At 42.1% G+C, this 21,953-nt stretch overlaps 2 protein-coding genes across 2 annotated transcripts; both read right to left on the bottom strand.

Annotated features, from left to right (window-relative positions):
- Positions 1–1,195: 1,195 nt before the first annotated feature.
- LOC103805319 (cadherin-like protein 26) lies at positions 1,196–12,207 on the bottom strand. Its single transcript, XM_009077961.1, has 13 exons — positions 12,106–12,207; positions 10,316–10,438; positions 9,731–9,892; positions 8,902–9,049; positions 8,156–8,322; positions 7,858–7,986; positions 6,538–6,723; positions 6,066–6,334; positions 5,595–5,737; positions 5,126–5,359; positions 3,662–3,777; positions 2,040–2,123; positions 1,196–1,387 (listed from the first exon to the last, which is right to left on the bottom strand). Exons 1-13 carry the CDS (start codon positions 12,205–12,207, stop codon positions 1,196–1,198), a joined length of 2,055 nt encoding a protein of 684 aa, XP_009076209.1.
- A 6,189-nt stretch (positions 12,208–18,396) lies between these two features.
- Positions 18,397–21,551, bottom strand: LOC103805318 (protein FAM217B-like). Its single transcript, XM_009077960.1, has 4 exons — positions 21,457–21,551; positions 20,153–20,264; positions 19,978–20,063; positions 18,397–19,588 (listed from the first exon to the last, which is right to left on the bottom strand). Exons 1-4 carry the CDS (start codon positions 21,549–21,551, stop codon positions 18,397–18,399), a joined length of 1,485 nt encoding a protein of 494 aa, XP_009076208.1.
- Positions 21,552–21,953: the final 402 nt, after the last annotated feature.

Below are 21,953 nucleotides of genomic sequence, written 5' to 3'. Positions count from 1 at the left end.
CCGAGAAAAAGCATAATTTATTGTTTGAGTAAACTGTGAAACAGAAAAACAGAGCCTTAGCTGCCAGACTTAGTGCTTGTCTTAGGCAAAACATTCTTCTTTGAGCACAGAATCGTAGTAGGACAGAAATAAGAGTTGTGACTAATTCCAGCACTTACTGCATGTAAAACTCACCTAATGGCAGAATCTATTCTATTCTTCCCTCATTCCTGTACTGGAACATCAACAGTCATCGTGCCAAAGCCAAGCACAGGTCAACTGTACTCACTCAGCCTACTGGAACATCAACAGTCATCGTGCCATAGCCAAGCACAGGTCAACTGTACGCACTCGGCTGTGCCCAAACCTCAAAGTCTAACAGTAACACATCTGTGGTTTCTTAATGGGGAAACTTGATACTGTCCTTTCTTTATCATTCCACCTGTTTCATCAAAGGTGCTTGAGGAAACCCACGGATTTCCTCCTCACAGCAACTAATTTAGAGCAGGTAGTTATTTCATTGCAAGGAATAACCATACCTTGCATGCCAACAATTTCTTAGGGTTTGATTTCCACCAGTGCCATCACACCCACTGCCAGCAGATGCCAGCACAGCACACGAGCACCAGCAGTGCCTCTTTGGATGGACAGTGTGTGCTGATACAGCCACACCAGGGTAGAGGTTCTCTTCGAAGTTTCAGTGTCATATAGAAATAAACGATCTGATCACCAAGTCAGATCCACACAGCGCTGTACTAAAGCTAATCTTGGATTTAAAGACACCACTTGCTGGAGAAAGGGCTCTATCACTGCTCTAGCAGGCAATTGCCTTCTCTGTCCAAAACTGGCTTATTTTCATATGGAACTTTGACTGGAATTTCAAGCCTAGTAGATCTGGGGTTTTTCCTTTGCATACTAAATTGAAGATCCTTAATATCAGTTCTTCTGTTTGTGGAGGTCTGCACAAACATGCCAAAATCCCTCCATCACCTCTGCAGAGTAGAGTAGACCCTCCGGACATGTCACACTCTTGGCTGCTCACACACAAACAGTGCAGGCAGGAAGAATAAAAGGCAGATATTTCTGGTGCACTCACACTGCAATATTTTCGAGTACAGATGGTTCTTTTTCCCTGAAATTGCCAGTGCTCCTGCCAGAAGCCTTTGGAACACCATAAAGTAGTCACAGCCTCCTGAAATTAATTGAATGATGGAGATCACTTCTGACAGATTTCTTCCAGAGCAGAAAACTTTGGTCCCAGAGTGTTCAAAAAATCGACAGGCAAGTCCTCACTGTCACTGGGGACAGAGCAGGGGGAGTTACTTCGCTCTTGTTTTCCTTCCTCAGTGTATCTGTGAGGGTCATAGTTTTCCCCATAATCATCCAGTGTGTTTTGGTCATACAGTTTCTAAAGAAGGGAAGAGAAAGGCAAGTTATCAAGGAAGCTCCTACAGCCCTTTTGAAAATAAAAGGAATTCATAGCATGCAAATGAGGCAGTTAATCCAGGAAGTTTTAGTGTTTCTCTGATAAGGAAAAGCTTTACTGACACTCTCAGCTGCATAAGCTCCGGAGCCTGAACTTCCCCCAGAGTAAAAATGAGGCAGTAAAGGGCATTTGATCTGCCCTCGAGCAGAGAGCTGCCAAGTGAACCTGAGTGCATGGAGGCATTGCAGTCTGGCCAAGGAGGCACAAAGGACAGGCCTGTGAATTTCTCATAGCACAGAAGTGCAAGAGCAGGTGACCAAACTTGAACCCTGCACAGCCACAGGAAGCATTTTAGCCTCACTTCCTCATCCTGAAGAACTTTTAAAGGTGGCAGACCCCAGCCCTGCAGTAACTGCTGCCACCCAGCCAGAAGTCTAGGAGACAATGTACTTTCAACAACGAAGAGTCTTGAATGTTTCCCTCATTAAATACATCCCTTGTTTTGATGGTAATGCTGCTGAGATGTGAGCTGAGAGAGCAGCTGGAGCCAGAGCAGTTGTCCAGCTTTGCAAGCCTTTTCTCTTGTGCTTACAAGCCAACTTGACAAAGGAGTTATTCAACATGCATTGCTTACCTGTCCCAGTATTTCGTCCACTGTCTGTATGAAATGATCAAGGGGTCTTGGTTGGAATGGCTTGTAACTAGGGAAAGGGAGATTCTGGAAGACAGACACAGGAGCTCAGGTTTGACCAGCATCAAGTCACCTCCAAACATTTTTTTTCAGATACAAATGACTCCAATTATCTTTCTCTTTGTTACATCCATTTCCCTTGTGTTGTTTTCTCCAGTTTCATTGCAGCTTATTCTGTTCAGGAACTGTTTCTCCTTGTGAGTACATTCTTCATGCATATAGGGAGTCACCAACTGTTTGCATGCTCCTTGTGAGTACATTCTTCATGCATACAGGGAGTCACCAACTGTTTGCATTCATCATCTTCAGTAATTAAATCTGTTTCTTCCTCTAAATTTATAGTTTCTTTTTCACTAATGGCACCAAACATGACCTCTGAACTTTGCAATGTTTGCTCATATGGGCAATCCAGCCCCTGTGATTTTAAGGATTGTGAAACTGGATTTTCACATGTATAAAAAGGACTATTTTACATTTTCCTTGCCTGCTGTAAGACAGAGATTTTTCTAAGAGTCTCTTGGTGATTCCTACATCCTTATGTACAAAACACATGGCAATCACCTACTGATGTAGACCAGAATTTCCTCCAGGCATTCTTTACAATAAAAATAGACATCTGGTAGGGAATACAGCACAAAAATCCACTGAGCAAACTGAAAAGTCTTCAAACCCCAGAAGTACATCTTACACTCATAAAAACACTCATAAATCCTGGCCACACTTTTACAGTGTGTTAAGTAGAAGTTGTTGACCAACATGTTTGGTATCTGAAGATGAAGATTCTATTTCACTTATGCCATGAACTGAATAAAATCTTGTACCTACCAGTTCAGGTATGGTGATAAGCATTTTGGAAGAAATTACACTTCCAAACACATACGAAATATTTAAACCAATAACTAATGAAAAGAAGTGCCAGCCTCAAACAGAAAGAGCATTTTAAATACAAGTGGAATCTCCAACAAGTGACCTTTATTTTCTAATTTAACTATACTCCCTTATTCTTGCCATTGTTATTAATACCAGACTTCACTCTTGGGATACCAATTTCTGTGGCATAAAAAAGAGCATTTACATCAGGAATCAGGCAGTTACCTCAGCAATCACACACACAGGTGGTGGAGCAGGATGAAATGCCATATCCATCTTAGCCTGCATACAGGGAGAGGGATGGTGTTAATAAGGAACTAGGCTGTGAAGGATCACAACTTTGCAGACTATTTTATTTCTCACTTTCATTTACTTTCTTGTTGAACACACTAGTATGTGTTTGTGGTGGTGTGACAGGAGATGTTGTGCCTGTTGGATTTACCAGTAGAATGAGGCACTTGGGAAGGTCCTGCTGATACTGAAAAGTGGTAGGAGTGGGAATAGTCTGTCACCAGAGTATCATTACCCAGTCCATGCAGAACACCACTCCCCAGATACTCTTACTGGCAAAAAAAAAAAAAAGCTTTATTTTGTTCAATACCAAAACCAGAGGAAACTTCATTAAAGAGATGATTAGTAGCAGATTCAGCCACACAACACTGGGGGGTAATGTGAAAATGTACTTTCACACTTACCTCAGAAAAAGACTCTTCATTATAACTGATTAAAGTCTGTTCACCTTCCTGAGATGAAAGAATGGCTGGTTTTGCAAATCTTGACCGGTGACAGCGGAAAAGTACAAGGCTGGACACTGTAAGCAAGGAAGGGAAAGGTAAAATGGGCATTGTGAAGAGATGGGTGTGATGAGATGGGCACACAGTGGGCTGGTGAGCCCAGTGCCAAATGAGCTTGCTCAGGAACCTCCAGCAATGCAGCTCTGCAGATGGAACTCTTGGCTGGAGTGGTGAACCTGCTTTAGACAGACAAGCTGCTGTCTGCACTGAGCACTCTTTGAGTAGACAGCACAGATCACACACAGCTAACCAGAGAAACAGTGCTCAGATAGTCTATTAATTTTTCTTCAGATAAAGCATCAGTAGTTCATCTCTTCAGAGTTAATCAACCTGAGCTGTTACAGAGGATCTAGAACTTGCTCTAGAACAAGTGCAACCCCCACTGGAGAAACTCATTACTTCCAGTTTGCCAGGAAAAATGCCCAAAAAAGGCAAGTATTCAGTTTCATTCAATGCAAACAAGAATATGTACTATGTTGTACAGCTTAACAACAATTTACACTTGCCAGTTATTATCTAGACACAATATCATCATGATTTTAGTAGATTTGAGTTCATGAGCTGCAATTGCAATGAGAACCAATGGGCAGATGACAGACAACTGCACACATCAGCCAGGAGGTACTTACCCAGTAGTAATAAGAAAACCATCAGTATTATTGCAATAGCACCAAGTCCAAGTCCTGCTGCTGTTTGTAGAAGTGGTGAATATTGACATGTAACTCCATCTGGGCAAAAGCAGAGCCTAATGTGCTGGTTCTGCCTCGTAGAAAATCCTTGTCCATCCTGAATAATGATGGGCACAAAGTAGCTGCCTTGTGGGAGGTTTCTTGACATCAAAAATTCAACTGACTGCCCTAAAAAGAAAACAAACTAATTTTTTCAAGAGACTCACAGAAAGAATTCTGATATTCTACAGACCCTTCTGTTGATAATCTAAGGGAAACTCATTTGCACCCCAATTTCAAATACTTTTTCCAGACTTAATGGACCATAAATAGGACAAGATTACACCCCAATTTTTCACCTCACTGAGGCTTCTGGGCAGAGATCTGTCCCAGCCTTGATGCCCTGATAACTTCTAGAATTCATTAGGTGGTTAATCAAATTAAGAAGTGGTTCCTCAGCTGCCTTATCTCACTTATCCCACATTGCTCTTGGTTCTGTCCTCCACAGGGAGGCAGAGCAATGTAACTTTTCTTCAAACCATAGTAACTTCATATTTTGAAAGCTGTGCTTCCATGTCATTTCAGTCTCATTGAGACTAACTAGCAACAAACCATAAAGGTAAGAGATAGTGAAATAACTAGAGGCCACACAACTGACAATAAACTTCTCATGAAGGACATCAAGGCAAGAACTCACCAAAGTTCCTTCCTAATGTCCAGCTATGCTGCACATCTTCAGAGTCCTCAGCCAGCTCAAATGTAAATGGCCCAGAATGTGAATGGACCAGAGGAGACTTAGCTTGTATAATGAGAGATGTCCCTTCATTTTTGTCACACACGTCAAGAGAAGGAGCCACTAACGATGGCATATGATCATTAATGTCAGACAAGTAAAGCAGGATGGTGCCAGTACCAGTCTGTGCTGAATTGCCTGGATAGGAGCAAAAGAAACACAAAACCACTCACAACTGAGTATTCACAAAAAGCCAATCCATGGGCAGGATCTGTCTGCTCTATCCTACTCGTTACACATAGCACAAGTTTCAAACATTAGAGTGTTCTATCATCCATTAACCACTTAGATCCTTAGCCTTGCTATCATTTTCTATTAGCATGCTCCTGATTTCAGTCAAAATGCTGCTTGACTTTTCTGACTGGCTGCTTACCATGACCAGTGGCATGCACAATAATAGTGTACAGGCTGTTGTTCACAAAAGGGGATTCATGATCAAATTCCTTTGCCACAGTAAGAACTCCAGAATCCTCATCCACACTCAGCCACCCATCTGGGTCATGGGCTAGTTCATACCTCAACAAGAAAGGGAAAAATTACAAGTTATTCTTTTAAATGAAATTTGGAGAAAAGAAAATGTCAGCTGCATCTTTTTTGTTCCATAGGTATTTTGACTTGTCAGTTACTATTACTTTTGTTAACTCTAGGGCAAGCTGTGTGTTTCAACACAGCCAACAAACAGTTCCCCATACAAGTCCCCATACCTTGTACAGGACCATCAAAACTTGCTAGGGACTGAGGAAGTATCTAATTTCCACATCAGATTACCATTCTTACAGCCAAGCACACCTTAGCCCTTTCTAAGGCTATTTCTCATTCTGAGAGTTAGAACATATCCACTTACTTTATGTTATCTGGCACATCATCTGGATATGTGGCAAGATACCTTCTAAATACCCTCCCAGGCACCATTGAATCTTCTTTTTGGACAGTGAGTATAGGAGGATGAAAGCTAGGAACATGTTGTGACTGTAAGACCTTGATGTTCACAGTTGTCTTTGTGGATTCTAGGCTGGAGATCATTGTAATGCCATCTTTACAAAAGAAGAAAGGTTCTTCATTTGCTACAGAAATGACAAGTCTCACCTCAGAGTCATCTTCATAGCTGAGAGGCTGAAAAACCCAGACAAAAGTGTGATTAGCAGTTATGGCCTTTTGTTTGGCAGTCACTTCTGTATACACTGAACTCAGAGGTGAGCTGAGCTCACCTGACTCAGCTAAGACACTAAGTTATTGGTCTTGTAATCACACTGGCCACACCACACATCACCAGGCTGTGGCTCATGAGGATGAGCTCATTTATTACTGTTCCTTACCCTGATAATACTCAAAATGCCTTCATTTGTGTCTGGATCTGTCTCAATGGTGAACTGTTCCTTCTCATTGCCTTTTGTTATGGTGTATTTTGCTCTCCAAGCTGAAGTGTTGGGGGAGTCTTTATCTTCCACTTGGAGCCTGAATACAGCTGCATGTTCTTGACCTGCTGAAACCTGTAGCTGGTACTGGCAGAGGAAAGGAAAGAAATCAGGATTATATCTATTCTCCAAGAGAAAGAAGCTTGTTAGCCAGTTCTGAGCCAGAGTTCTACCCCCAAACCATGTGGATCTACTTTCTGCACACTGCCATAGTCTGTGGTGGTTCATGTGTCCCCACTCAGTGACAGAAAACCCCTGTGGGAGTTACAGAGCTACATTTCCACTGATTTCATAAAGAGCTTATCACTAAACCTGATCTTCATCTCAAACCAAGGACTACTCATCTCTCCTAATCTTGCTGTAGCAATAGGCCCATAAATGCCACTACAGCTTTTCACCCAGGATTATCTTCTGCCACGCAGTAGGGATTGGTGCACACAGGCAGGTAGGAGACCTACCATGGCAACTCACTGGTGAATGTGTTTGCTTTTGTGTGTGACTTTGCACACTCAGTTGTAATCCAGTATCTATTCTTCCTGTTTACAAATATTACAGACATGACTCTGCACTCTGGGTGCATGTGCTGGTTTTAGCTGGGATAGTTAATTTAGGGTAGATAGTAGATTGTACAATAAAGAGTAGATTTTAGTCATAGAATCATAGAATGGTTTGGGTTGAAAGGCACTTAAAAGAGCATCTTGTTCAAACTCCCTGCCACAGGCAGGGACACCTTCCACTAGAGCAGGTTGCTCCAAGCCCCATCCAACCTGGCCTTGAACATTTCCTGGGATGGGGCAGGCACATCTTCTCTGGGCAATCAGCACCTTGTCTCCCTAGATGCTGGAATAAGCTAGTCTGTGAGCTTCCTTATGGTGACAGTGAAACAAAAACATTCTGGTGCTGTACACAGAAAACAGACAAAGTTTGTCACTGTCCATATTTTAAGATATATTTCTTCTGACACATATATGTCATTCACACGTGTTTTGGTCTGATTCTCCAAGTTTCTGATGGTTTCCATTTCCTGAGTCCATTTAGTAGTTTGAAGGACTGAACTGTATTTTTAAGATATATTTCTTCTGACACATAAATGTCATTCACACATGTTTTGGTCTGATTCTACAAGTTTCTGATGGTTCCCATTTCCTGAGTCCATTTAGTGGCTTGAAGGACTGAACTGTACTTAGAAAGGCTCAGCAAAGTAATAATGTTTTCCCTTACATTATCACTAATAAATACAGGGAGGTAGTTGTTTGCATCTTCAACAGCTACGTTGACTGTTGCAGTAGATGACAGCTGGGGACTTCCGTGGTCACTGGCTTTAATCACAAGTTTGAAAGACTTGGCAGTCTGAAAAACAGAAACAAGGAAGATCCAATCTCAGTTCAGAAGCAGTTCCCACATTTTGCCAGTCACAGCTATGAAACTGGATAAGAGATTCCCCTTCCCCTTATACCTGGTAACTGCAGTGAATATGTATCATGCATTACATAATGGGAAGCTGCCAAATATGCATCACCTTATAATCCAGGCATCCTGACAGAAGTATTGATCCTGTGGTAGGATCAATATTAAATGTGAGTCCCCGTGGAACAGGCATTTGCATACTCATAGAATAGGACACCTGAGAATTCTCAGTGCCAATTTCATCTTTGTCCATGGCAGTGATTTGGAAAACTGGTTCATCTAGGATGAAGAATTGAGATATTAATACAAGTGTTGAGTCCTGACATGGAGTTTCCCAGGCCTGTCTGCAGGCTCTGAAACACACAAGTCCTAAGAAAACCTCTAACTTCTCCTGTGGCTATGGTTATCCCAGCAAAGTACCACACTCCTGAATTGGCTTTATCAAAAACATTTACTTCATTATGCCAACACCATGCCCACATGTCTACACACCCACACTAAAGATTTGTGTTTCTAAACAGTGTGTCTGACCATCTTCTGTGAAGCAAAGTGTGTTTGCAGGTTCCAGGTCCACAGTTCAGATCAGTCTGCTCAAGTCTTGGCTTGGAGTTGAGAAGAAATATCTTGGGAGTTTTTTCAGAATGTCTCAAACATTATGTTAATGTACACTGAGGTTAATTAGAAAAGAAGTCAAAATGTAGGAAAGAGTCTTTCCTGGGAAATAGTCCCTGAACTCAGGAGTGTTTAAGCAGAAGGTAGGAAGGAGAATACATTTAGCAAGAAAGGGATGATAATGATGAAGGAATTGAGATCAGTCACAGACAAATCAGGAGTATCCCTTGGTGGGATGGCAATTACCTTTATTGTGGTTCTCTCTTATTGTAATGTTATATTCTTCCTTGGCAAACTCAGGTGCATTGTCATTGATATCTTTAACCTTTATGTTGAAAAACAAAGGGTGGTCCACTCGTTCTCCAGTTTTTCTGCTCACAACATCAAAACGTATCTAAATGAGTAGCAACACAGGTATCAGAAAATCACATGGAAAACTACAATTTGGGCACAGTTAATCCTCGGAGACACTAATAGAACTCATCACAGAACAAACATAAGGAACCCAGAACTGAAGATTTTTTGCAAGAGGAAAACAAACCCACACTCACATATTTCATTCATACACTCATTATCACATTTCTTTCATTACACTTAGTGCTTATGAACACTCTTCTGCTTCTTAAGGAGAAACATATGCTTCCTCTTATGTAAAGTTACAGTAATAAAGCTTTGCAGCTCCTCCAGTATTATCTATTTTTTTTGCAATTCATAACTATTTGCTTCCATTCTCTTGAATTTTTAGGTTTACAACTCAGTGTTCCAGCCACTATAGCTGTGACCTGCTTTGAATTTCAGGACAACCTTTTAAGTTTCTAGATGATGATCAAGGGTTATACCAAAAAAAAAAGACAGAAAAGAAGTGAACGAATAATAGTTGCATGGATGGTTTTTGTCTCTGCTGAGCCAATCAACTTTGTATCTATTTATACGGTCAAGATAAGAAAAGTATGTAATGAAAAGACACACAACATCCTTATAGGTGTCTCTCATTGTTGTGAAGCATTTAGCCATGAGAAAGCATTTGACCAACTAACCTTTGGAAACAGTATGATGAATGCTTTCAGTGTGTTACCTGGAAAGTTGAGGTCTCTTCCCTGTCGATGCTGCGATGTACATAAACCTGTCCACGTGCATCATCTTCTAATGAAAACAATCCAATCTCTGGGTACTCATCCACCCCAGGGCCACTGATCAAATATCTTACCGAGGCATTAAATGATCTGTTATTGACCAGCTGTTGGAAAGAGAACAACAAGGCAGTGTGAGTAGGGAAGGTGGAACAGCATTACAAATATTTTAGATCAGTTCTCTTGCTGCCCAGCTTTTCTTGGCAGAGGGGTCCCTTGCTTGCAGGCTTGGTCTCAGCCAACCCAACAGCATTCTGGGCTGCAGCTCCACTTCTCTGCACAGTGTGCAGGTGCACTCCATAGTCTCCTTTCCCTTGTGTATCCCTGCAGCCTCCCAAGAGGAAGGAGCAGTATACACATCCCACCTCAGTTCTGCATAAATAAGACAACTTTGACCAAGTAAGTGTTTTTAAAAGTCGCTGTGTAACACACTGGTTTTGCCCTCTCCTCCCTGTGGTATTTATGGTACAACCTGTGGTGATGAACACCTAACTGAGGTTCAAGAATTTTTACTGAAATATTCTTGCTACCTGTCCAGCATATTTGGGGAATGGTCCTTTGTCCTCCTCTTGTACTTCAATGGTGGTGACGACCCAGGTCCTTTTGGTGCGCTGGAGGGGACGCAAACTGCCTGACTGATCAGCACCTCCTGACTGTTGGATAAAGTGCATTTAGTGCCATAGTTTGCACATTAGCTGTTGTGTATCTGCTATAACAAAATATTGACTACAAACCTGAACAGTCCTCCTTTGGATGGCTTGTCTTAAACTGAACTTTTCGATTCCATGAGAAAAGCTGTTGGCAGCAGTAACCTTGTGAGAAAAGACAAGTGATTGTGACAAGTGTGGTTAACTAGAAAACATTGATATGTTGTCTGGGAGGAATTTGGCTTCGGAGAAATTATTTGATCCAGTTTTGACACATTGTATTGAATTGTATCTAACCCTGGAAACTCCACAAATATCATCTACCTCATTCCAAATGAATGGCATGAGAGCTGGGAGACTAATTTCTCTGGTCAGGTGATGTCAGTACCAGAAACACAAGCACTGAGTCCAAGCAGATACCAGTCCATGGTATCACCCCCATGGCTTTTCTTAAAGCAAGTTATCTCCAATGTTAAGGTATTCCATCCCCTCTCTCTGTGTCTAGAGCTCCTTTAGAAGTTGTCTAGTATTGACAGGACATAAACCTACTTGTGGAAAAGAGAGTTAAGTTTGGGGAGTATTTCAGGGTTTCAGGGACTCTGGCAGGAGACTAAGTGTTCCAAACACAACTGATTTACCAGAAAGTAAACACTAGGCCAAAGTCTGTAACACAGATGAGTAAAATAAATCGTTGAGAATGGTGACTACACCCAAATTGACAGAATTAGCCCTTTTACAAGCACAAGCTTCCTGTATTGGCTTCCAACACTGCTTTTCACTGGAAATCTGACACCTTAAAGCACTATGACAGTGCTCAAATTACATCATTGCCATTAACTCACAGGTTACTTGTACACACTTCCATTTTAAATCTTGGGGTTTATGACTCATTCCATCAAATATGTCCAAAACCAGAACGAAGCTCTGTCTGCCCAGACACGGGCAAAGGTCAGACTTTATCCCATGACCTTTTTCTGAATAAACAATATACTTTCAAAATTGCCATGGCTATAAACCTGCTGAGCAATGGTTCACCAGTATTGCCTTAGACCTAGTCTGTACAGCTACACAGGGCAAACCTCTGGGATGTAAACACAGCAAGCAGGTCCTCAATTCAGCATTTGCAAATCATCTCTATCAGCTTTGCTTCAGCTTCAACTCTCCTAGAACACCTGAAAATGCTACTTTCCCCTTTGAGCATGTGCAGCCACTTTTAATCATTTGGGAATATTTAACTGGGTATTTTGTGGCTTCCCCACTCCTCTGTGCACACCTGCAAGGCAATGGCTCAGGGTACTACTGTGTCTGTTCCAGCCATGGTCACTGCTGGAAAGGAAAGCAGAGTCACCACTAGGCACCAGTGTGTCTGGGCAGGCATGAGCACTCCAGTATCCCTAGCAGGAGGAGCAGAGAGTCCCCAGCCCTGGAAACCCCTTCCCAGAGACCTGAGCCTAGGATCTAGAGCAGAGGAGACACCTGTCTCAGAGGCACTGCATGGGGACAGGACCACACAGAGTGGTTAGACCACTGGAGCCCACCTGGCCCAGCCTCCTTGCTAGCAGGTCCCCTCAAGCATGTTACTCATGATTTTTACAGATGGATTTTGAATATCTCCAGAGAAGGAGACTCCATCACCTCTATGGGCACCTGTTTTAGTGCTCAGCCACCCACACAGTAAAGTTCTTCTTCATGTTCAGGTGGAATATTCTGTGTTCCAGTTCCTGCCTGTTGCCTCCCATCCCACCTGGGAAGATCCTGGCTCCATCCTCCTCCATGCCCCCATGCAGCCAGACCCCCTGCCCACACCCCACACCCACCTGCAGGAGCAGCAGGATGCTGAGCAGCTCCATGGGGTCCCAGCAGAGCCCAGGAATGTCGTGCTGTGGGAGGTGGGAGCAGCCAGGGGCAGCAGAGCTGTGTCCGTGGGACGCTGTGCGATGGCTCCGTGCAGCTCAGAGCTTTCCCACCAGCAGTTACCTGCTTCCAGCCCTGTGAGCTGCCCTAAAGGACTGTGAGGATTTCTGCCTCATCAAAAAAACCCAAACTGCTGTTTATATAAAACTGAACTGGCTCAAAGCAAAGCTCAGTCCTCCTGTGGTGTTGGGTTTCTTCAGCCTGTTTGCACCTGCCACCACACACAATAAATAGGCCATGACTTGCAGTTTTATGGCCATTACATACCTGAAAGTAAACACGTGAACTGCTTTTACAGTTCCTTGGAAATGCTATTTCTTAATAACACCAAATTGTTTGCCAAAATAAACAAACACAGCTTGATATTCGATGGGAGCTGGTTTTATCTGCCATGACCTGTGCTGTTTTGCTGATTTTGTGTGACTTCAATCTTTGAACCAAGGGCAAGTTTAGCAGAAGCTTATTTGAAAGGTGATAGGGTGATACAAACAACACTGGACAGCCCTGTTCCACTGAAAAGGCATCACACATGGATGAACTTGTATACCTGAAGCTGAACTTCCCCCCATGGGTGTGGAAAGCAAGTTCTACATCAAACTACGTAAAGAAGCAGGAAAGTAAGATTGACTCTTGGCAGAGGATGGGGAAGGTCCTGACTCCTATGAAAACACCTCCTATAGCATCTTCCATTCTCCTGCACTGCTTTTACTGGGCACAAGGTTTATTCTGTTTAGAACTGGAAAAGAATTTGTGTTCTGGAAGCTGTGAAGGGAAGAACTGATCTCCTGTTCAGGTGAGAAGAAAAGCAATAGATCGTGTGAACTAGGCCATGATGTTTTAAGTAACTGTGAGCGTGGGGAAGAAGGCAGGAAAGGATCTCCTGGGACTCACTATTAACAGGAGAAAGTAACAGGCTGAAATAGCATTGCAGGATAGGATGATTTAGCTATCAGGAAAACCTCAAAGAGCAGGAAGGTCCTGATTGTAAAACTCTTGTGTGGTATCTCACAGAGGAGTTTTATAATGCTTAAGATTACAGAAATGGCAAAGCTAAGGGATATGTGGCAACAGGAAATGCTGTTTTTCTCCCTTCCAAACTCACTCCCTTCATTTTCCTCTCGATTAGTCTCAGCTGAACATATGAACATGCTGTGTATGAAATTAAGTTATACATAGCCATGTATATTAGCATGTAGTATATAATATAGTATATTCTCTGCAAGCAGCTCCACACATGTCTTTGCTGTTCTTTGGATCATGTTCCAACTATCCTGGAGATTGTAACAGAGAATGTGAAACTGCATTTAAAAAAGGTATGGATACACTGAAGGAAGTTTTTCCTGTTATTTTCACCTCTTATGATGCCTGAACACAGTCACGACAGACTTGACTGAGAGGTGGAGTAGAAATACTCATGTTTATGACTTCACTTGGCCATCAGCAGCAAGAGAATCATAGAATCATAGAATTTAAGGGTTGGAATGGACCTTACAGATCATCTAGTCCCAACCCCCTGCCCTGGGGGCTCAGGATGCTCAAGGCTCATCCAGCCTGGCCTTGAACACTGCCAGGGTTGGGGCAGCCACCACATCCCTGGGAAACCTGTTCCAATGTCTCACCACCCTTATGGTGGTGAGAGCTACAGTCTCCATCTGACACTGCAGCACAGGAGTTTTCCCGAAGAACAATCTCGAGATGCCATCTCGTGGGGGATGGAAAAAACACAACTCGGTAACAGGCAGGATCTCACTTTTAATGTAGCAAATATACAGTAACTTTGAATTACAAGATCACTTTCCAATGAAATTACTAGCAAAAATATCCACAAAGAGTTCAAATAAATAGGAATACATGATTACCAACATCAAAAGCTGATGCAAATCCTCAGTGAAATGAGTTCAGTCCTTCCAGAGTGGTCTGATTTTTCAGATGAAAAACCATTAATGCCAATGGGAGCAACAAAGGCTCAATACCTTTAAAATAAGGCAAAAAAATAGTACATTCTAGGCAATTTCATACTGTAGAAATTTCAACTATAATATTAGCTCCAAAAAGGTATCACATACTGACTGAAAAACTGTCAAAATTCTCTCAAACTTCTAACAAGATCCTTTAAATAGCAAATACAAGGTAAAAGTTGCCTCCAACAATAAATGAAACACAGAAAGGACACAAGCAGTAATGGGATTACAGCAGATTTCAGCAGTCTGGAGTCAAACAAGACAGTTTAATCCAATGAAATAAGCATATCCCTCCTGTGCAGCATTATCCCTCTCTCCCATCCCATGGGAAGGGCTCAGCAGCACAACCAGAGGGGCACTGGCAGGTACAGCTGGAGCTCCAGTCACAGCATCCTGGGAGAGCAGCATCCCTGGGGGCTGAGAGCTCCCTGCTCCTGCCAACCCCTCTGCTCTCTGCTCAGCTAGCTCAGAACAAATCCTGCTGAGCCTTTTTGCCTCTGTGAGCAGCATTGGCACCTCACAACTCTGAATCTGTACTGCAAACATAATCCAGCCCATCCTGCCAGGTTGAACAAGTGGCCAGCCCATCCTTTAGGATACTCAGACCAGCAGTAGGGATTGGTTTGAGTCTTCCTTGCCACTTAGGGATGATGTAAAGCCTATCCCCAGAAAGGTGTGTGTTGCTCACACCATGGTAAATAACCTCTTTTTGGAGCACATACTCTGAGTTACTGAGGAAGCTTACACAGGTTCTGCCAACAGGACAGGGAGCTGGAGGAGTTGTGCAGGAGCTTCAGAACTGCTGTGTCCAACTGAAACAAAGTGGGAGTGGGTGCAGAGGAGGTAAAACTTTAAGTGACCACAATATGAGGTGCAAGGAATGGAGAAAAAAAAGAAACATGTCAAGAGAAAACCAGTATTGCTTTACATTTCTTCATGTGATGCATTAAAAACACAGTTTAGCATTACTAAGGAAAAGAGTTTACAAATTCTGGAGTAAAACTCTGTTTCTTCACATCTTTGTAACAGGGTAATTTCATTGCAAACAACTGTGTTTTTCTGAGTTTCTACTAGTGTAACTGAAGTAGAATCTGGATGTTCATTTAAAATGCAACCTGAGCATGTCCTGTAGTTAACACTGCAGAACATTAAACCTTTACATTCTCTAGAAAAAAATAAATCACTCTGTTTGAATATCTCAATCACAGTAACTTGTTCTTCAAGCATCACCAATGCTAGGCTTAGACACACAGCTGATCATATTGCTAAACAGAGTCAAAAAAAGTGGTATAGCCACACAAACACTGAGCTGTGGATGTATTTTAGTTCATTAAACTGAATGTATTTGATGGGATAAACTTTCTGCTATATTCAGAAGTGCTTCTAAAGAGAATATCCATCAATACAAAATGAACATAAAACATCATCCTCTTCATAAAAGGAGCTCTTTGTATCTGTAGGCCCAGAATGGAAACAGGCTAAAATCCAACCCTTGCAGGTCTGCTGAGCCAAGAGCTGCTTGTTGAGGCAAACAAAAATTTATATTTCTGTATGTGAACAGACAACTGTGTAAGAAGTACCAAACCAATGAACAAAAATGGGAATGGTGTGATTATCATGTGAGACAAACTTGGCCAGATCACACACACAGCCTAATGATGGACAAGTATTCAGACTTGTTTAAAAAAACCACCCTTTTCTCAGTGCCAATCACCTTTGCTCTGGTCACAGCTGATTGAAACACTATTTATTCTTTAAGTGATCATGCAAGATGTGCTGTATCTACATGCCCTCCTTGTGACCCAGGAAAGCATCCCTATAGAGTAATATTTCAGAGCAAAATTTAGCATACAGTAATGTTCAGTGCTATAGCAACATGCTAAATGAATTACTGCATCTAACAGAATCTGTTTTAAAAACCTGCTACTCTGATTATTGCCTGCATCCTGCTCACCTCACTTCTGGTGCTTGTAACTGTGAACTGGAGCAGTGCACTAAAATCCTGATCATTGGCAAGAGCTGCTCTACCATGTTTCATTGGTGTTAATGTGAACACTGTGAACTGGAGCAGTGCACTAAAATTCTGATCATTGGCAAGAGCTGCTCTACTGTGTTTCATTGGTGTTAATGTGAATCAGGAAAACTTGACTAAAAGATTTGCAGAATTTGGCCAGAGCTTGAAATACTAACACTGGCTGCAGGAACCTTGCATCTATAAAACATGATGAGGCTGGACCAAACCAAAAGGATGAAACAGTGACAATGGAAGGTGCTGGTCCTCTGCAGTTGCTGGTGTTCAGGTCCATCCTCTGAGTCTCACCACACCTCTAAAACAGCCAATTCATCTGATCTTTGAGCATGTCAGATTAAGTTTCACTCTAATTGCATAGAGCTGAATGTACATGCAACTACAATTCATTTTAGCTGTAACTTCACAAATACTGAATCTGGAAACATAATACTGGTACATTTGTTTCCTTTATCAATTTAAAATTTCACATTTGGTCTCCAGTAGACTTAAAAAAAAAAAACCACTAAAAATATTTCTTAAGACTATTCCTGAGCAATGTTTTTATGTACTGTAAAATACTCTAGTTTATTACTACATTTATTAATATTCTCACATTTTAAACTACATACAAATCCATGCTTTGAAATCTTACAAAGCTGAAGATCTGGTAGGCACAATGAAAGATAGAAACAGCTAAGCATCTTAAAACCAAGATGAGCTCAACAAGAGAAGTGCAATTCAGCTATATACATATTGTACTCTTTAGTGTTTGCTACTTTTTCATTTTCTCTTACAATGTGATGGATGCACTTGTAAATCTGATCCATCAGACCTCAGCTCACTTCTCATGAACACTGTGACTGAAGGCTGAGGATGAAGTTAATGCTGACCAGGATTTCATTTTAAAATCAAAGTACAAAACATTCTCTAGCTGCTGTGATTGTGAATTGGAACAGATGAACTGAGACTTGGATATTCTCTGAACTATCCTTCTCCTGTATCTCGCAGACACAAGAGCAGACAGAGGGGCTGAGGACAGGACCCAATCCTGGTTGTAGAGTTTCCCTCTGTAGGGTGTTTCCCTCTATCACCTCATTAAACCTTGGAACAAGAAGCCAAGGTAGACTGGGCCATGGGATAAATAATAGCCATCTTGAGTGACTGAAAATAGGTATCTTCTGTATCAAAATATATCTTTACTAGAACTTACAACAACCTTTACATCTTTCCCATAAGTCTATGTTTTATGCACTGAGAAGCTACCAGTTCTGCAAACCAGGCCACACAGCCTCTGTAATACCTTCATTCCCATTGCTCATACATATCCATGTGCAATTTCAATTTGGCCATTCCCTCGAAGTGACAAAAAGCATCAGGCCTTACAAAATGAACTTCCAGGAAAGCTGTCTGGAAACACAGTGAAGATTCCAGGGTATAAAAATACACATTCCATTTTCTTAATCTCTCACTATCGAAGCTGTCTGCTCCCTAGTAGGGGTTTTTTTTGTCTTAAAAAGAATCCTTTCTGCATTAAAATACTTCAAAACATTATCTCCATTCTTTTTCTTCTCAAAAAAATATCTATTTCATCAAAAAAATCCAATTCATCACGTTCTGTGAAGAATTAGAGTTGACTTTGCATAGATAACAGGCTCCATTATTTTGTAAAAACAGCTGAGCCTTTTCCATCAGAAAACACCACCAAACCTGCCTCACAAAACAGCAAGAAAATAGAGCATGGACTCAATTCCCTCAAATACACCACAGAAAGCACAAGGACCACCACAGGCTTCAACGGGTGCAAACAGGACTTTACACACTTCTCTACACTTCACACTGTGCTATTGTGGATTGAGCAATTGTGAGTATTTTTGAGGAAAGACCAATGGAAGACACTTGCCTTCAGGGAAAACATTTCCTGCTGGCCTTGCTGGCTTAAGATCAAATGGACAGAAAAGAACAGTGCTGAACCAATGCATCAGGAGTGTGTTTTCTCAGGAAGAAAACACGACCCTTCTGCACTGACCAAATGCTTCCTAGCAGTCAAGAAGCATCAACAGTTACTAATGACTCTTCCTTCACTTGAATTTACATGGGGTTTGCTTTGTGCCATTTGTTTTTATTTTCCTGTCCCCTGCTGGTTTTTTAGGAGGAACATAACTGTTGGTGTTGCCGTTTTTCTTTGGGTTCGCACACGCGTACGGTTTGAGGCCTTTGACGGGAGCAGCTGCACCGTGGAAACCTGGGCTTTGCTTGGGGGGTCTGATGTTCCCAACACTTTGGATTTTGGAGCTGTTCTCTGAAGGCTGCAGGTTGAGAAGCTGTTGCTTTGCAGCTGGTTTCTTTTTCAGCTCACTCCTGACCTCACCAGATTGTCTCTGCTGAGCTGCTGCACATCCCGTTCTCTCAGCCGGTTTCAAGCGAGCTGGGTGAGAACGCAACTGGCGACTTTCCTCGCAGTAGGGATCTCCCCTGTGCCCCAGACAGCTCCTGGGCAGCTTTGTCACGCTTTCCTGGGGAATCCCTTGCCTGTTAGGCACAGGGCTGAGCAATGCTTTGCCTTTGCCAGGGCTCTTCAGGCCCCGGCTGGAGCCAGGAGCAGTCTGGGGCCTGGCCCTGGCAGCCTTCCCCTTCTCGCTCTGCACAGTCTGCACCTGCAGCCACTCCAGCTGCAGCAGGCGATCCATGTACTTCTCCAGGAATCCTGTTGGCTTCGGTCGGAAGTCAGTCTTACCTTCAGCATGGACAAAGAGAGCCAACTGCTTCAAGTCCCAGGAGTTGAAAGGGGGTGGGAGGAAGTCCGGGTAGTAATATTCTGATTCTGTAAGTCCCATTTCAGGGACGTGTTCCAAACAAACTGGATCGATTTCTTCAGCTCTGAGGATGAGTTCTGGTGGTGTGCAGGGAGAGGGGGGAATGGGGATCCTTTCTGAATCAGAGAGGTCACTGGCACTGTCATCTTCAGCATCTTCTTTAATAATCTGTACTGATTCAAAATCAAGAAACATTTCACCTACGGACGTTTCTTGCCATTTAGAAGGACCTGGACTGGCTTCAGCAACGTGTTCTTCGTGATTCTTCTCCAACTGCTCTTTTTTACTGCAATAAAAATGTTGCATTGGGACATCTCTAACTCTACAGAAGGTTCCTTGTGTGCTGCCCTTTGTGCTAGGAGGGATCCTGTGCAGGAAAGATTCATTTTGCCTTCTTTCTGGGAGACTCCTCTTTGGTCCTTGTGCAGTGTGCAGTGAGGTGCAAACACTTGGGGGCCTAAATGAAAAGAAAGATCAAGTCCTGTTAGAATGGTTAATGTTTCTGAATGTCAAAGCTCTTGATACCCCGTTCAAGGACAGGGATCTACAGGACTGAAGATAAAATTGGCATGGAAACTTGGTAATGAGGCAAAATGAGTATTACTATTACAGATAACACTGCATACAACAGATTTTTTTTTGTTTATTTTATTTTTCTCTGATTTTGCCTGAGAACTCACTAAGGCAGGATAGTAAGTTTCCATATTGAGAACTTAAATTTGTTGTCCTGATAAATGCTGAACTCTGGGGCCACTCAAGTCACAAGCAAAACACAGCAGCCTTGACTTCATCACAAGCATTTCATATACCAGTTTGAAATTACTAAAACAGACAACACAAAACTACCTTTTGGACTGAGTATTGCCATCCAGCTGGTTTCTTCCCTTCTTATAAACACTTGGCTGGTTACCATCCTGAGTGTCATGGGAAATCTGAAGAGATATGAAAGTATGTGATGCTATTAAGAAGTTGACTTAAACTAAGGATCCTCTTTCTGTTAAACAAAAAAGGGATTATTTACCTTTTCAATGGCACTTGATACATTCTTGCCCAGTCTTCCAGGAGAGGATTTCACATAAGAAATTGGTTTATTTAGTCCTTTGGTGCTCGGATGGCTTTTTCCATTAGTATAACTAGCAAGGACGAAACGGAATATTAGATATAAATAGCAACATATATGAATGTAAGAATAGAAATACAGTCAAAGCTTAGTGTGCAATTCAGCTTAGATATGAGAGTTGATTGGAACTGTTCTTAGACTTAGAGTTCACCAGAACTATGCCATGGCCACTTTTTACTTTATTACTCCCCATGTACTACTGTATTTTAGTACTACTAATGCAAAAGCAAATAATTCTATCAGATGACATAATAACAGAACTTAGCCTGTATAAACAATCCTCTATCAGAGGATCTCAAAGGTACTCTGCAGATAACAAATAGTAAACATGAAAGATTAAATATTTAACTACTGATTTTTATAGTCCCTGATACATGCTCCTACTGCAATTTAACAAAACTAATTGCACTTTATTGTACTTTTTAAAGTACAATACAAAGGCCACTGCAAGCCAAATCTTGTCTTGCTCATTTGTATATTCTCAACAAAATTTAAAGGGTTATTCCTTTGAAGTTAAGGAGCAGAAGTGAGCAGGGAGCATAAAGTCTATTCTGATGTTAATACAAACTATTTCACAACATAGGCAAAAACAAAATCCCTATTTCATGTTACAATGGTTGTGGAAATACTAGTAGGAATAAAAACCCATCTGCAAGCAAAGGAATGAGATTACTGATCTGGGCAGCTTAAAACTAAATCCCCTATCTCAATTAAACCAGGTACATTTCTGTGCAAGCACACAAAATCAACAAAAATCAAGTGTGTTCTGTAAGGATCAGCAATCAGTGCTCTACAAACAAGAAATATTACTGCTTTTAAAAAGGCAAGTTTTAAAATACCATTTCAGAACAGGAATAAGCAAACTGTGCCCTCCCAGCCTAATCTATCTTGACTGCAGTTCAGTTCATTTGCCAGGCTGTACATCTTGTTTTCACAGTTTTTATGTCAGTACAGTTAGATTTTGTCTCAAACCCCACATGATTTCACTGGTTCAATAGCTTATAAAAGAATGAAACTAAGTCTTGTGCCTCCAGCAATGCTGCAGTCACCTCTGTGACTTTGCGACCTGCAGAATCATCCTGCACAATCATTTCTGCTGCTGTGGAGCAGGGGAGGGGAGGACAATCTGAGCAGCACAGCTTATCAACTCCTCTATGGCATTTAGAGATTTCTGTAACTACAAAGAGAGAAAATAATTTCCTTACTTTACCATTCCTTTGTGGTTTTCATTGGTGTGGCTTTCCTTGGGCTGTGTCTCTCTGTGCAGTAGTAATGGATATTCCTGAATGCCTGGTCCCATTATTCCTCCTTTCCAAGGCTGTCTGCACCTTCAGCTTTACATAATCTTCAGACGACTCCAGTCTTTCGGGTGTTTAAGGCACAGTGTATTGGACACAGACATCCTCACGTCCTACAATGCAGGAAACAAACAAAATCCTCCGGATGAGATTCTATTTTTAAAGCAGTGAGATAAATGTAATCAGCTACCAAACGGTACTGGAAAACACTGTCCTCTCCCCCAGCACTCGCTTAGTGGGAAGCAGCATCATTCCTTACACTCCCAATCCGGGGGAATACCTGAGGATACAGCAGGAGCTCCTGTGCTGTGTGTCATGTGCTCATCACCGCTGGGATTCGCCTGCGCAGTGCCATGTGCAGTCTGGAGCCAGTGGCACAGCCCCAGGGGGTGAGTGCTGCTGCT

This window comes from Acanthisitta chloris, unplaced genomic scaffold (assembly GCF_000695815.1).
Source record: "Acanthisitta chloris isolate BGI_N310 unplaced genomic scaffold, ASM69581v1 scaffold10597, whole genome shotgun sequence".
Classification (NCBI taxonomy): Eukaryota; Metazoa; Chordata; class Aves; order Passeriformes; family Acanthisittidae; genus Acanthisitta; species Acanthisitta chloris.
This window is presented reverse-complemented; position numbering and strand designations above follow the sequence as displayed.